This window comes from Aquila chrysaetos, chromosome 4 (assembly GCF_900496995.4).
Source record: "Aquila chrysaetos chrysaetos chromosome 4, bAquChr1.4, whole genome shotgun sequence".
NCBI classification, from domain to species: domain Eukaryota; kingdom Metazoa; phylum Chordata; class Aves; order Accipitriformes; family Accipitridae; genus Aquila; species Aquila chrysaetos.
Genome location: NC_044007.1, coordinates 36,016,525 through 36,031,580, shown reverse-complemented (window position 1 = coordinate 36,031,580; position 15,056 = coordinate 36,016,525). Strand labels below are relative to the sequence as shown.

Genomic DNA, 15,056 nt, shown 5'->3' with positions numbered 1-15,056 from the left:
GAAGCTCCCTGTGAGTGCAGCGAGGCTCTGTGTTGGGTGTCACTGCTCCGTGCAGAGACAGGAGACCTTCTGGCAGCCTGGAGCCTTGGCCAGGGTCAGAATAACAGAGAAAGAAATGAAGGCGAATCTTAGTCTGCACTGACAATTGAATTAACTTAGGAGTTATGAAGAACAGGCTACTGTTTTCTGTCTTTCTGTCCTTCTCGATCAGGACTTGCTTTCCTTTAGTCTACCCATTGTATTGACTATGCCTGAATTGTCTTCAACTTGCTGTCTACATCGAACCACACCTGGAAGCTGACTTCAGGCTCTCTGAAGTAAAAATGGATCTTTCCTTTGCTTTCAATGATCTGTGGGACTTGCTGCCATGGTCGTTACAACACTGTTGCTTCTATGCAGTTAAGAATTAGCCAAACAGCAAAATATGAGAGGGGGGATGAAGAATCACTGGCAGGTTTCAGGGCAGCTACACCGTCCCTCCACTCCCGTGGCTGTGAGCTGTGCTACCAATGCCGCCGGGTACCAACACGTGACATTACAGAAAGGGCATGCACAAGGCTCTGCAACTCTGAAAGCCTCTCAGGAAACATCATATGGCTTCAATTTGGGAAAGACCACACACGTTACAGTACTTGTGCCACCTGCTACTCGTTTCTTGCCAGTCACTGCTTTGCTTTGCTTTGCTTTGCTGGTTCTGGTGTGGAAGGTGATCTTGAAAAATCTGCTTATTGTGATAACAATACCACAGTAATGCATATTCTTCTCCTTATAGACATCCTGAGGGTGTATTGCAGGAAGAGCACAGGCCACTGAACCAGCAAAAGCCAAACAGTTGGTAAAAGTTCAGCTTCTGCAGCAGGTTAGAAGTTTCCCAGCGGATTAGGTCCAACATCGCTTTTGGAGGTTATTTTTGTCCTGGAATATATAACTCATTCTGCAGCACCTGTTATTCGGTTTTCCTTGCTGCTGCTCTGCCCAGCGCACCCCGCAAACAGAGCCAGGGAAGTCGGGGGGGTCCACTCTGCAGCACCAGTTGTGCTTCACAGCCCCATGTCTTCTGTTCAGGCTGGACCACGGGCTCACTGCTGCTGCGCACCAGGGAAGCGCTCGGGGAGAACAGCAATGCCCACGTGCCACCACCGGTGCCCTGGGAATAGCTTGTGCCATGTTACCGCTGACAAAAACTGAGCATATCGCCCAGCTGCCCCTAGAAGGAGCCCAACCAACTTAAATTATGGATGGCAGGGTGTTAACATGAGATGGATGCCACTAATGACAACACTAATGCTGCCACAACTGGGATGCCTTTTATCTTGCTTCCCTGGGAAAATGAGCTTGCTGATAGAAACCAAGAAACAAGTGCTGTGCTCGCATGGAGGTCCTGGCAGTAAACAGAAACTTGCTGTATTTTGAACAGCAAGGGACCATATAGTCTACTCACACTTTGAAAGAAGTACAGGTTTGCTGCTCCTTCATCTAAGAATGTGCTTGTTGGGGGATTCTGTAACACAGGGCAAAATGTTGCTGGCAGTTCTCCTCTGGATGTGTTCAGACATCCCACACATGCTTTGAAATCCGGCACAATTTGCTGGAAGGTTTGCATGAACCTCTCAGGCATTTCCAAAGTTTTATCAGGCTGGGAATACCATACCTAAACTAAGGTGCAACCACCCGTGTGTGTCCCCAGGCAGGGACCAGGATTGTCACCTGCAGTCAGTAGGCCCTTCAAGCATTTTCTAAACTCCTAGGCAATGTGAAGGGTAACTGTGGCAGGAAAGTAGGGAAGACTCACTGTAAAAATCACCCCTAATAACTAAAAAAAGGAGTACCTGAAATAAACCACCCTAAGGCCCTCTCTCGCCATTTGAGTAAAACAGCAGAGCAGCAATGTGTCCCACTGTGGGGGTGCAGGTGAACAGCTGGACCTGGAGAGCGTGGGACAGGGCTCGGAGCAGGTCGCCTGGGCTGGCTGAGGGCTCGAGTCCCATCGCAGCCCAGGTGTGGCATTCAGTGCGACTGAACAAGGATTACCACCCGCAGGTGAGATTCCCGAAGGAACGATCTCCTGAGAGAAACCGAGATCTCATGGAAATTAATAGTGGATTTATCACTGGGGCCAGAAAGACCATTCCGCTTTTTAATTTGCTGTTGTCTAATGCAGCACCATTTAAATGCATACATTAGGGCAGACCAAGAGTTGGGATGACACAAAAGGATTGTGGGTGCCGAATCTAAGAATGACCAACCCTGCTTTAATTTTGCTTTAGTCTTACTGAGGCATTTCACCTTTCATGACCCTAACTATTTAGATACACTATAAAACAAACAAAATATCCAAGCTTAAGTGATGTTTATTTTTATTTTCTTCAGCCTCTCTTATTTCTCTCTAGGTAGACATTTCAACTATTTCTAAAGCCTAAGAGGAAAGAAATCCACAGGCCTAGAAATGTATTATTACTTGATTTCATAATTCAAGAGTAAGCTATTTACCAATCATTTGGTCTTTATTTAAAGGCTATTTTGTAAAGTAGGATTGTAGGCATTAAAAAGCAGACTTTTACATCAGAAAATACGCATGCTGGAGCTAAGATTCTGTTGTTTATCTCTAGAGTCATTAATACATGTTTTATAAGTTCCTCAGGAATAATTTGTGCATTGTTGTGTTTATTCAGATAAGTGGATGGTGCTTTTATGACTCTGCTGGAAAACAAACAAAGCTCCCTGGTGACTCACAGTCCTTGTTGTGGACTATTGGCTCCATCCTTAATTGCCCCAGCACCCCTTGCCTTTTCTTTCACCAGTCAAACTTAAGAAGCTTTATAGCATTCATAACTTTGCTGTCCCAAACCCGGAGATCACAAGTGCCCTCTAAGCTAGCTTCTCTACAGCACCTTTCACGTTGTCTCCTCTCCTTTTAAGTTAGGCCATAATTGCACACAGCCCCCAGGTTGGGTCAGCTATGCTTTATATTTGCACCTCCTCCTCCTCCTCATCTTGCACTCACTACTCCACACAGATCTTTCTTAGCCTCTTTGTCCATGTCTATAGTTTGAACAGTTAAGAAAATAGTTATTTTAACAGTGCATGTTCAGTTGCTCACGCTTTCCGGAGAAACCCAGATTGTGCACCTCAGGGGAAGCCTCAGGTGTGCCCTGGCCAGGAAGGGGTACTGAGGGGTGGCACCCCCTGTGCCACCCTGTGCCTGACCTCTCCCTGTGGTGACATCCATCATACAACTGATCTCAGGCAGAGAAGACATCATAGATCCGCCTCAGCTGCTGCACAGGCAGATGGGAAAGCGATAACTGGGTTTGGTCTAAGGGAGGAATAGACACCGGGAACCACCAGGTCACGGGAGGCTTCCCAACTTCAGGCCACAGCTGATGCTGTGGCTTGAAGGCAGCAGAGGTGTACTCTGGCAGTCACCTTCACTTTCTAAGATCCTTTAATAGTGTTTAGCAATGCATATTTCTGCCTTGCCTTTCTGTAACAAGTTTTAGTAGGAAACACATGCTTTCACTTCCCCAGCTGTTTTTCCTTGCTTGTAGCAGCCTGACTTTTGGATCGCCCTCAGTCCTTCCACAAGACCCCGCCTGTCTGGTGGGCAGGAGGCTGAAGATGCAGGCTTCTGATTGTGGTCATCTGTCTCTGTTTCGTCTGACGCAATTGTAGCATGTATTTTACATCCCCCAGTACTTATCTGCTTACGTTACAGAATAAGAGAGACCTTTTCAAAGCAAAATGTCATTTATTTGAGTCAGATGAAGGAATTAAGAGAGTAGTGAAATCTTTTGGCTAGTTTTATGTATTAATGAAGAAACATGAAATAACAGGGTTTTTTTACATGCTTAGAAAGAAAATCTTACTGTAACTAGCAAGGGAACAAGTTGTAATGAAATGAAATCAATCCAACTCCATTAATTATTAAAGTTTGTTGGGTTGAAGTTCAAGGCTGCAGTAATGCAGAATTCCCTAGCTTTTCTTTTGTGTGTGAGACTTGTTCACAAAGCAGTACGGATTTTACAGGACTATCAGCTAGCTTTCTTAAGGGAGAAATAGTTGATGCCCAAACTTAGACCAGATATGGATTTGAAATGCTAATCCTCGGTCTTCTCAAAACCAAATGAGGTAAGCATGCTCAGAGCATCCTGCAAACTTACTAGAGCCATCTGAGATTCAAGCGGTGCTGCGTTTTCTTTTGCTGCATATTGACAACAGCCTGGCTAAAATCCAACAAGAGGAGGCTTCTCTCCCAGGTGGGCCCTTTGAGTGCCAGACTCCAGCCAGTCCCACGCAGCTCCGGGGAGAGGTGCCCCTCTGCGCACTGACTACTCTACCTGGGGATGGGGGGCACACCATCACCCCGTGTTCTGATTGCCACTCTCACAAGTATGGAATATTTGCCATCGATTTTTTATATATAATATTTGTGACCATATATTGTATATATGATACATATACTAAATAAAATATATATTATATGTAGTATGTATATATGTAGGTAAAAATAAAGACTATTTTATTATAAGTGTGTGGTGTATTATTACAGTCAGATGGTCAGATATGAACGCGTGCATACAGTAGCCTACATTTTTGTTTAGCTCAAAGAAGTTGCCTCTGCTTCCTCCAGACAGCGAACTAGTCCGCTTTCTGTCTGCATGAAACAGAGAGGCAACTTCTTAAAAGCTGTATGCTTGTGCAGTGTCAGAGCAAGGATCCAACCCTTATGCAACTCCATCAAGCCAAGGTGTTGCCTCTGCTGAACAGAGCAGTATTGCTCTGAGGACAAATTTGCTTTTAGGTATCCATTTTGTCCAAGAGCATTTTAGAAATACTGATGCCCTTGTGGGCAAGGCCAGACAAAGCCACCTCCTGGCCAGACACCAGACAAAACCACTAGCACAGTCCTTAACTTGAGAATAAACAAAGTGAGGCCTCACAGTACATAAAATGCCCTTGCAGACTGTCGAGGCTACAGGCAAACCTCAGTACGTTTCTCTTTCTACACTAAAAGTTAAATTTCATATCAAAATTAGCAACTGTATTACAAGTTCCTGTGCTGGAGAGCAATGGATGCAGTTTATTACTGCTCTGCTTTTGGTAGAGGCTGACCACGGTGGTAACCAAAACAGCTTTGGGCCAATAGCAGGATGAAGGAACAGCATTCTCACATTTTATCTTTTTCTTCTCTAAGTGAACCACATCCCACGTGTCTTAGTAAATGTGAGAAATGAGCCTGTGCTGAACCATAACAATGCTGGGTTTTGACTAGAACAAATAGTTCTTTGGTTCCTGTTCATCACACTCCCAGCAAGACGCTCCCCGTTGTACTCAGACTGGGCCAGTGGTGTCTTGGGGCTTTCAGTCCTTTTTAGTGTGATCAAACTAATGTCACTGTTACTCCCAGTTTCTCTCCCTTCTTTTTTCTCCAAGTTACTGGCTTGTTTGAACTTTCTGTTTTTTGCAATCCCCAGTTTCCTGCTGCTGATTGATTTTAGACTGCAGTCACCTCTCTGGATAAATAGTAACAATACTATTGCTCATTTCTGAAATGAATGGCTTTAAACTTTGCTCTGCTTTCTAAGCTGTGATTGCCCATCATGAAACAACATAAAATGCATTGCTTCTCACCACTTGCATTACTTCCCATCTTGACTTCTAAACCAAGTCTTACCATTGCTGAGATTTCTCCCTGCCTGAGCTACTTGTTGAAGTGTCTGAAGCACCTTCTGTCGTGATTACTGTGGCATTGCCTTGTTGCATTTCTGTAAGGATGCCAACGCCTTTACCTAGCAGGTTCAGACATGCTTGAGGGGCCTGTGCACAGACCAACCCATGCACAGGTTCACAAGGAGCTCTCTTGCACTTCAAGTGCCAGTACTGATTTACACCTTGGCACCACCCAGTCTATTTTTACTGCTCAGAAAATGCTGCCTTTAAGCAGTACTCTTAACTTTTGGTATCAGAGATTTTCTCAAATCCTGTGCCATCCTTTATAGCTTCTCGATCATTTCAAAAGGAAAGCTCAAAAAACTCTGCTGCTGTCCGTAACTTCAGGGAGAGGTTTGGTACACTCCTGTGTTTTCTCCATTCATCACTGGTAACATGGGCCCAATTCCTGCCCACAGTGGGACCCCTTCTATTGGACAGTCAGTGTAAAGATATCTTACAACTGATGCATGCTATGTTGCAGCCTAAGTGATTCCTTACACTGACAGGGTGGGGTGAAAGGACATTTAACCTAAAGGAAAATCTGGCTCTGCTTTCTTCTCTTGGGTCCTCCAATATGGATTAGGGATGTTTTCTCACCTCCTTTTCTTTCTCTCGCTACACCCTCTGGTTATGGGCATTTCATCTTACAAAACAAAAACCTAAGCAGTTAGGAGGACCACCACTTTGTTCATTCAGATTTCTCTTCTTCCTCAATACATGTAGCTCCCAAGGTTTTAAAATCCTTCCTGGCTGATTTCAGTGGGGCGATTCTCCTCTACCTATCCTCTAGAATCCAATTTTTCACATAGCAGGTACTGCCTGGAGATCTGAAAGGATGACATTTTGGTGTGAAATGTTTTACAAAGCCACATCTTCAGTATGTTACAGATAAGAAAATGCTATTATACAACAGAGTAAAAGGAATGCAAGGCTGTTTCTCTGGAGACAAAATGTGAGTCAAAAAATGATGGAGGCTTACTTACAGAGTGGCTCTATCTTCGTTCCAGCAGCATAAGATCATATAAAGAACACAAACATGCACACTAGACAGCTTGAAGCAAGTTATTTCCTACCTACTGGGATTTCCAGCCCTAAAATAGTCTCACTCTAGTCCACGTCAAGTTTGGGCACTCCAGGTTTTCTCATAAGGATGCATGTTATTGCTCCAGCTGATTATAATTCACTTGGGCAAAGTATTTTGCTAGTCGGTCCTTCCCAGCAAGTCTGATGCATTCACTAGAAAGCCCAGGCATCTGGACATTTAGTTTCAGCCAAGGATTGCCAGCTTGTTTCAGACTGCCAAATCATACAGTAATTGCAAGCATTTCTTGTCCCAAACTGTGACCTTCCAGTGTATCACACAGGTGAGGCACAAATCAAACCTCCCAGCAAGAACTCTTGGGGATGCCCTGGTTTTGGTGGATGGAGATGGTGCCATTGCCTGAATCACGCTGGTGTTCGCTTTGAGGAGAAAACATTGCCAGTGCTGCCTGAGCAGCAGGAAATAGCTGGAATATTTACCCTCACTATCAGAAATATTTGATATACACTCCTGAGAGAGAGAAAGGATGACCACGTATGCTACAGAACTGTCCACACCCTGAATGAAGAGCAGGTGGTATTTCCATGCAGATTAAAGGGAAGTGGGTGAAGAAGATTGGGTAGAGATTACACTCATCAGAGTTTGCAGATACTATATTCACAGCGAAAAAATCAATTTCAGATGAATTTATCCATGTTAATTCCCATGTGGGAACTTAAAAATTCCCATGATGACACTTCGAGTTAACATACACGGACGCAACTAACAGGACTGCTTCTAGAGGTTGCTGAAATGGCCCGGTAACTTCACCTCAGCCTACACAATTCTCTTCAAACACAACTGTGATTTGTATTCCAATTGATACCACTTGTATTACGTTTCTTAAGCTCTGCACTTTTGTACTTAGACTCTACTAGATATTTCTATCACATGGCAATTAAATAATTTTAGTCTGATGATTTCCATAGAAAGGTAAGTAACTAATTCAATGTTGTAATATTAGCTAATTACAAAATACCTTCTAACTGTCTTTCCATATAAAAGCTGTTGATCAAAATTGCGTTTTCTTTCCATATTAATTAACATGTGGGTGGTTTAACTGTTTTCTATCCACTGTTATTTCTCTATCTGCTGAGAACTGCTCTCTCACAAAGCTGGAAGGCCAGGTCCTAACTTTGCATCTTTACCTTAAACTGCAGGAAACACCTTTTTTAGACTTCTGTGTTTTCTTCCAGGAATTGGCCAATTTTGGTTCTGCGTAGCACCATGAAAAGTCCTGCTCTGCAGGCACCCAAGGATGGCTGAATTAACAGGTGCTCTCTCTATGCCAACCACCATAAACTTTTCTTCTACCCTTGATTTGTATAGTCCTACTGTCGCCACAATGGAAATGACCAGTTCTCTGCCAGTGTGTCCTGATGGGCACGGTAGCCTGAGAATGCATACCAAACTCAGGAGCAACTACCTAAAACAATGTATCAATAAATCCTAATATCTATTCAACTACATATTTGTGTACAGACTACTGAGTAAACAATCTATACGTGGCATTTTTTCCTTAAATCCTTAGATGTATTTACCTTTATAAATGGTATTATGACACAGTGTGGAGTTTGTCAGAAGCATCTGCATTGCCAAAATCACTTCTGTATACGATGATGTGGATTGGCTTCTTAATCATGAGCCAATACTGGATTTAGACCCACACTGGATGTCCAAGCTGTCCAGTCACACTAATTTGCGGAAGAGCAGTTTCTAAGAATTTTAACAGGCTGTGAACCTGCTAAGGCTATGTCACAGAAAAGAAAATAAAACAAAACCATGCAGGCAAACTATGCAATGGCGTTAGGGTCAGCTTTGGATGTCTATGGGGTAAGGGTGGATATGGCATCCATATTTTCCACCATAATGACAGCTGCTAAATGAATGAAAGAAGTGAAGCCTGAGGGGGGGGGGGGGGGGAGGGGGGGGAAGGAAAATGTTTCTCAAATTGTAAGTTACATGCTCAGAAAAGCTGAGAGGCTGCTGTGTATAAGTGTGTCAGAGTTCTGTTTAAAGAGGCTTGAAAGGCTCAAAAGTATGAATGCTGACTACTTCGCTTCTGCTGTAACTGTACTGCTGTTCCTCTCAAAACTATGCATTTAGGCCCAATTTACTTACTCAAAAATGTTATCACTCACTGCCATCTAGTGTTAATGGTACAGATTGTCAGGAATTTAAAATTGCTTTTCTGCCTTTAAGAATTAAAAAAAAATAAATTTACATTTTTCAAGTTTGGCCTTATCCTGACAACCTGGACATTCCTATTTCCACTGACAGAGGGAGCTGCAGATGCACAGCAGCTCAGAAAATCTGAACAGTTTATCCACAGGAATAGACCTGAGTTTAGAGGCCACAATGCAATTTCAATGACTAGTTACCTTCAAGTTTACTTTCTTTCTTCTGACTCTGCTTACTGGTTCTCTCACTGTTTTACTGTGTCATACCAGACTTGGCCCTGAAGCAGAACCCACAGTTGCTCCTCCTGCAGCCTGCAGGGCAATGCAGGGTCCTTTGCAGCACATGTTCCTCATTCCCTCCGTGCCAAGAGAAAACTGGAGACACTGTTACGCTCCACTATCCATGCAACACATTTGTTTCCACCTGGGTATGCGAGAGTGACAGTACACACCAGATCTCAAAAGCACAGTTAGAACGTGATCCAGAGTAGACTTAAGGATGGGGCCTCTGGGGCACCCAGGAGCGCACCTGTGGACACAGTCACACAGCAGTGCGTATGTCCATGCCCTCAATTTGCCATCTGAATGGAGTAGCCAAGTGATTATTTTCTGCCTCAAACTATTAAACTATTACAGACACACTTAAATGCAAAACGCTTGTGCAGACTCTGGGAGGCAAACCCAGAACAGAACTTCAGTTATAACAGTAAACATCTTTCAGTTACAACTGACATGGATTTATGCCACAGGATTCAAAGGTATCAATGAATCTTGCTAGTAAAGAGAAACTCCGAATGCTTCCTGAATCTCTACAGATGCCATCCACTATTTGATATTAAGCAACCGTTCACCTTAGTAAGTGTAGCAGAATAGGCAAAACCAGCGATAACCTCCTCCTTTCTCTAGGCAAGGATTTAAAGTCTGAAAGCTGGAGTAAAGCTGTTGGGTGTGAAAGCATTCTCCCTACCAAAGAGTGTGTCATCCATGGCAATTTTAAGGCAGAAGTCTCACTAATTTACAGTGCATCTTCCTGTGTTTCCTGAAGATTGGACAAGTTCTGTACAGTGTGAATTACCTTCTGGTGGCTACCTTTTAAATAAACAGGAATCATAATTGTTCTTTACATGAAGAATTAATGTATATTAAGCTCTTAAAGAAAATGTCTGAATTCAAAAGCAGACCAGAGAGTGTTACAACCACATATAGTCATAATTAGTTTATTAGCACTGTTTTTGAAACAAATATACTCAGGTACTTAAACACAGCTTAATTCATGTTTATTTCCACATTTGATATATTACTGTATATTACATAATGCACTGAATATCCAGTAAATAAATAATAAAACCAAAGTGCAGATTAAAGTAGCAAGGTCAGTTTTAGGTTATCAGGAAGGCCAAAATCACATTAGCAGTCTAAGGACAGCAAGTTGTAAATGACTTAATATTTAACATGTCATTCTATCGTTGCTACATGCATTCTAGTACAAATGATCCCTCTGAGAATTGCATACAGTTATCTACAAAAGAAAACAGTCCTTCCCCTACCTTACATTTCTGTGATCTTTTTATTTCTTACCTTTCAGGCCTGATCCTGCAGTCCTTACTCAGCAAAACTTCCAACGCAATCTGTCAGGTTAGTTTCTTACTTTTTCTTTATGCTACATAAAGCCCATTGGCTCTCTCAAAACATCTGAACACTAAATGATTAGAGTTTGAATTCCTAAAAATTCAGAAATTCTAAAAATATTCGTAACAGAAAATAATGTAATTAAGTACAGACCTAAGAGTATGAGGGCCAAATCTGGGAACAGATCTAGGCAGAAGCCTTGGGAACTGTCAGGACAGCAAGGTTGGCATCTGGTGAGTTAGGCACCTTCCTGATTAGCCAGCCACTTCTAGGATTACAGTTTTGGATGTAGACATCTTCAGTCTCCTTAAATACTGTTTTGAGCATCTGCATCCCTTTTTCAGATCTGGCCTTTTTTTATACTTGAATACATGATGTATCACATTAACATTATGCACAGACAATAAGAGAAGTGACCCTAAAGTAAAATAAAATGATAATACAACATGATATCATAGCCATGTCTAGAAGAAGCTATTGTTCTTTTCTGTGCTTGGGTTAGGCACATTTGTTTTAACAGCTTTTAACACTGTATCCCATTTACTATTCTTGTGCTCTAACTGCCTTTTCCTAAACTTGTGCTGAAATAAATCATTGCTGTCTTCATCCTCAGCCTCTGACACTATCTCCATTTTTTGGATAATCAATTTAATGAGGTCATGTTGCTTTTCCAACAGTGTTGATATATCTTTGAGCCTAAAAAAAAAAAGAAAAAAAAAAGAAAAATATGCATACAGCAGGCTTTGTCATTTGGTTTCAAAGTACATTTTAGTCATTAAAATTACAGATGCAAAAGACCTGACAGTCCTCCACTTCACCCTTCTGCTAACAAAGAATATTACCTGGAGTACATTTAATTTTTCAAGCTTCTCCAGGTTTCAGGAAACTGGATTAAAGAACAAAGTCCTGGTTCTTGAGAAAAGTAACTTACTATATACTTAAGGTAAGAGCAACTTCACTCTCAAAATAAAATTCTGAACAGTTCTATCAAAAGTTTTTCCTGCTGACTGAAATAGTCTGGTAAGAAAAAAGGGTCAGATTTGCAATGGCAATTAAGCATCCTCAAACAGTGAAATTCACAACTACTTTAACAGCATACGAGAGATACTGATAAGGCACTTACTGGTCTCTTTTAAAGTGCTATCCAAAGTGCAATTGATACAAATAAAGAGTTAACATCAGTTAGCATCATGCATACAGAACACAGTATCTGTTATCTTTTAAGAAAAAATGAAAGAAACGGGAAATATGTCTAGAAACTGTCTTCATAAAACTACCAAACAGACTTTTTGAAAATCTACTTTTCAGAATGTCTAGACTCACAAAATTACAACATGAAATATACATTGTGACTGAAAAGGTTCTCTGTGAAGAACAGTTTGGGGCTTCTTTAGATGTAGTTGCCTTTTTCTTTTTTTACAATAAAGTAAATATGTTTTACGAAGTGTGAAAACCACAAGAATTAAAATAGTGCAGCAATTAGCTAACATTAATATAAAGCAAAAAAAAAAAAATCCCACCCCAAATCAAAAACCAAAACCATATACACTCAGCACTGACAGTAGGAACTGAACTCTGTTTTGAACTCTGACAATAAAAATACTGGCAACACAGTAAAAGTTTTCAGCCAATATTTTCAGAGCAGTAAATATAACTTTCCATAGTGAAATGGCCACAAGTTACTGTATTCAAAATAATTTTATAATTTTATAAAATTATTGTTTTCTTCCCTCTCTGTGGGGAAAAAAAAAAGAGCGTGTTCTATGCTGGTTCCTAACATACTGATGTAATATGGATTTGAAGAAATACTTGTTAAATTCCATGGTTTGCCTACATCTGTAGGGTGTATTCTCACCCCTTCAACTCTTGCTGAGTCCTTCATGCAAAAAAATACTCAATCAGAATCTGTGCAGGGAGACAAAAATATAGTAGATTAAAAAAAAAAGGAGTAAAAAGAAGAGAAAAAAAAAGAGGAAAAAAAGAGCAGGGGAGAGTGAGACAGAGTGAGAAAGAATAGATTTTCCTAGCTACACATTCACAGAAGGCTTTTCTGATACCATTCTTACAGATATATTGGTAACATGAGTAAGAAAAACAAGTACAGAGAATTCCTTCCAAAGCTTTGGGAAACAGATTATTTGTTCAAAGGAGAACCAGGACACCAGTCTATTTTTGGGGAAACAATCTGAAGCAGATTTACCATCGGACCAGTGGAAAGTCAGTTACAGATTGTGTATATCTGCAAACCAATTGGAATTACATCAATTTTGAGTTTAAAATAATCCTTGAAAACCTCCATACACAAACCTCTAATTCTGAAATGCAAATGCATTTTCCCCATTACTTCAGTTTACATTAATGAGCAAAGAAGCCTGTCCTCTTTCTCTGCCATGGGATAAAAATATTTCTCTACCACACAAGTATTTAGAAGGTAAATACATTACAGAATATAAAATACTAAGCTACCATAGTGAGGGAGCTCACTTAAGGACACTAGATACACTGAATTTTACTGTTCATGTACAGTATGGGGCTTTAGAACACTTTTTTAAACAGGAGTGTATCTGTAATATTGATTCTACTTATTTTTACAGCAGTAAAATAACAGAACAAAATACCTGTATTTCTGCTTCAGAACTTCCAGTTCTAATGTTGTATCAGTGCTCTGTGCATCTGTGGTAGAGTCCTCACACCCAAAGCAGTACTGGAACACGCTCTAAACAAAACATGGAACCAAACTGAAATCAGGTATTGTAGTCTGACAATAGATTAAAATTCCCAAATAAGTGAGTGGTAACAGTCTCCACAAAGTGTTAAAGTTGAAAACAGTTTCTGTTATGAAGTTATTTTTTGTATATTAAACATTTGTTTTGCAAAATTTGTTTAATCAGAAAATTCAGTCTACCAACAACAGCTTAAATGAAAAGTAAACAAATAAAAGAAGAAATGCCAAAAGGGAGTAATTCTATTTTCTGCCTGAATAACTTTTGTAGCTTGTCTCGCTTAATAAAGTCACAGATCACTGAGAATTCAGACACTAATTATATCTGAATAAGTTAGGTTGCACTTAAACTGATTTATCATTTTCACTGAAGATTGTCAAGGTCTAATCACAATTCCACTGATGTCAGTTAATGATTGAGTCTTATTAATGCAACGTTCCTAGCAATCTGTGTACAAAGTAAGCCCATCATATCACATTTTAGTAAGAATTCTTTAGTCTAAGATTCACCATCTTACCATAAATCCACAGTATCTCGGCCTGTTGGGATATACAGTGATTGATTCCTGGTCCACCCGACTTAAGAACCAAAATGGTAGCTTCTTCTCTAAGTTGGTGTGAAGATTAACCTAAACATAGTTTTGTATTTAGAATGAGACATATTCTCTTAAGACACATCACCATGTGAAAATAACCATCATGTCATTATATTCAAATCACTATTACCAGATGTCAAGTCTCAGAGGATATCTATGCTGCAAACAATGGTGTAATATTTGAACAGTCCAGTCCAGACACTAAAACCATCCAGTCATAGCAGTATTGAGTATCTTAGCAGAATTAATTATTCCACATAGATGCACAGTCTTAAAACTAAAATGGTTCCAAAACTGAGTTAGCTCTTGTGTAATGGCTTCAATAGCTCCTTAGTACACTGTGGGTTGCAGTATAGAATTACAGGGCAGAAAAGTTCAAAAGACAGAATACCTATCATAGCCATGGGTTTTAAGACCAAATAATAATGCGAAAGAGAGTGATCCTTCTCTCTTTAATTGTGCTATATCCTTTTACTAGATTATGACAGAGTCAGTATAGATTAAGATGACGGTGGAATGCCTGTGAGAAAAGGAGTTTTCCCTTGGGTAGAAACAAGTATGTTACATGAGTGCCTTTTCAGGTGATGCTACCTTTCCAGTCGTTCTCAAATTGCTACAGAAATACTGAGCATATATATCTAAAAGAACAGGATGTACAGTATAAGCTTATTGCGGACAACCATAATCCTGACAAACATACAGAAGGTTACATGTTTAATAAAGATTTCGTAGTACTGTCTGAAGTTGCAAGACAACATCCTTCCTGAGCATTCCATTGGCAAAGAAATACCAGGTGGAAAAAAAAAAAAAAAAGAACCAGGTGAAATGCATTAACTGCTACAAGAACTGCCCTTATACTTCTGCTTTAGTCATTTGTATCTCTAGCAAAAGAAGTATCTCTTGGGAGGAGATGTTACTCTAAAAGAGAATTCTTCGAATATGCTTGAACTAAGCAAGTACAGCACACGCTTTAAAGTTACGTGACTACCAGAAGTTATTTCTGAGCTGTTACTGTTCTTGGGTATTCTGTCTGTGCACACCTCTTTTCTTTATGCTCAGCCACTAGGTAGGCTCTGAAACTTTATAGAAAATGCAAAGCCAGCAGGGAACTTAGGCAAAGCCACTCCCTGCATCAA

At 40.6% G+C, this 15,056-nt stretch overlaps 1 protein-coding gene across 2 annotated transcripts in view; it reads right to left on the bottom strand.

The window, feature by feature from the left end:
• Nucleotides 1-10,207: 10,207 nt before the first annotated feature.
• The window catches only part of TRPA1 (transient receptor potential cation channel subfamily A member 1), a 45,534-nt gene continuing 40,685 nt past the window's right edge, over nucleotides 10,208-15,056 (bottom strand). For both annotated transcript variants that reach the window (XM_030012845.1, XM_030012844.1), the window contains 3 exons: nucleotides 13,843-13,953; nucleotides 13,221-13,318; nucleotides 10,208-11,298 (listed from right to left, as the gene is read on the bottom strand). In XM_030012845.1, coding sequence (XP_029868705.1) covers nucleotides 11,067-11,298; nucleotides 13,221-13,318; nucleotides 13,843-13,953 — 441 coding nt within the window. In that variant the 3' untranslated portion in view covers nucleotides 10,208-11,066. The remainder of the gene's footprint in view (nucleotides 11,299-13,220; nucleotides 13,319-13,842; nucleotides 13,954-15,056) is intronic.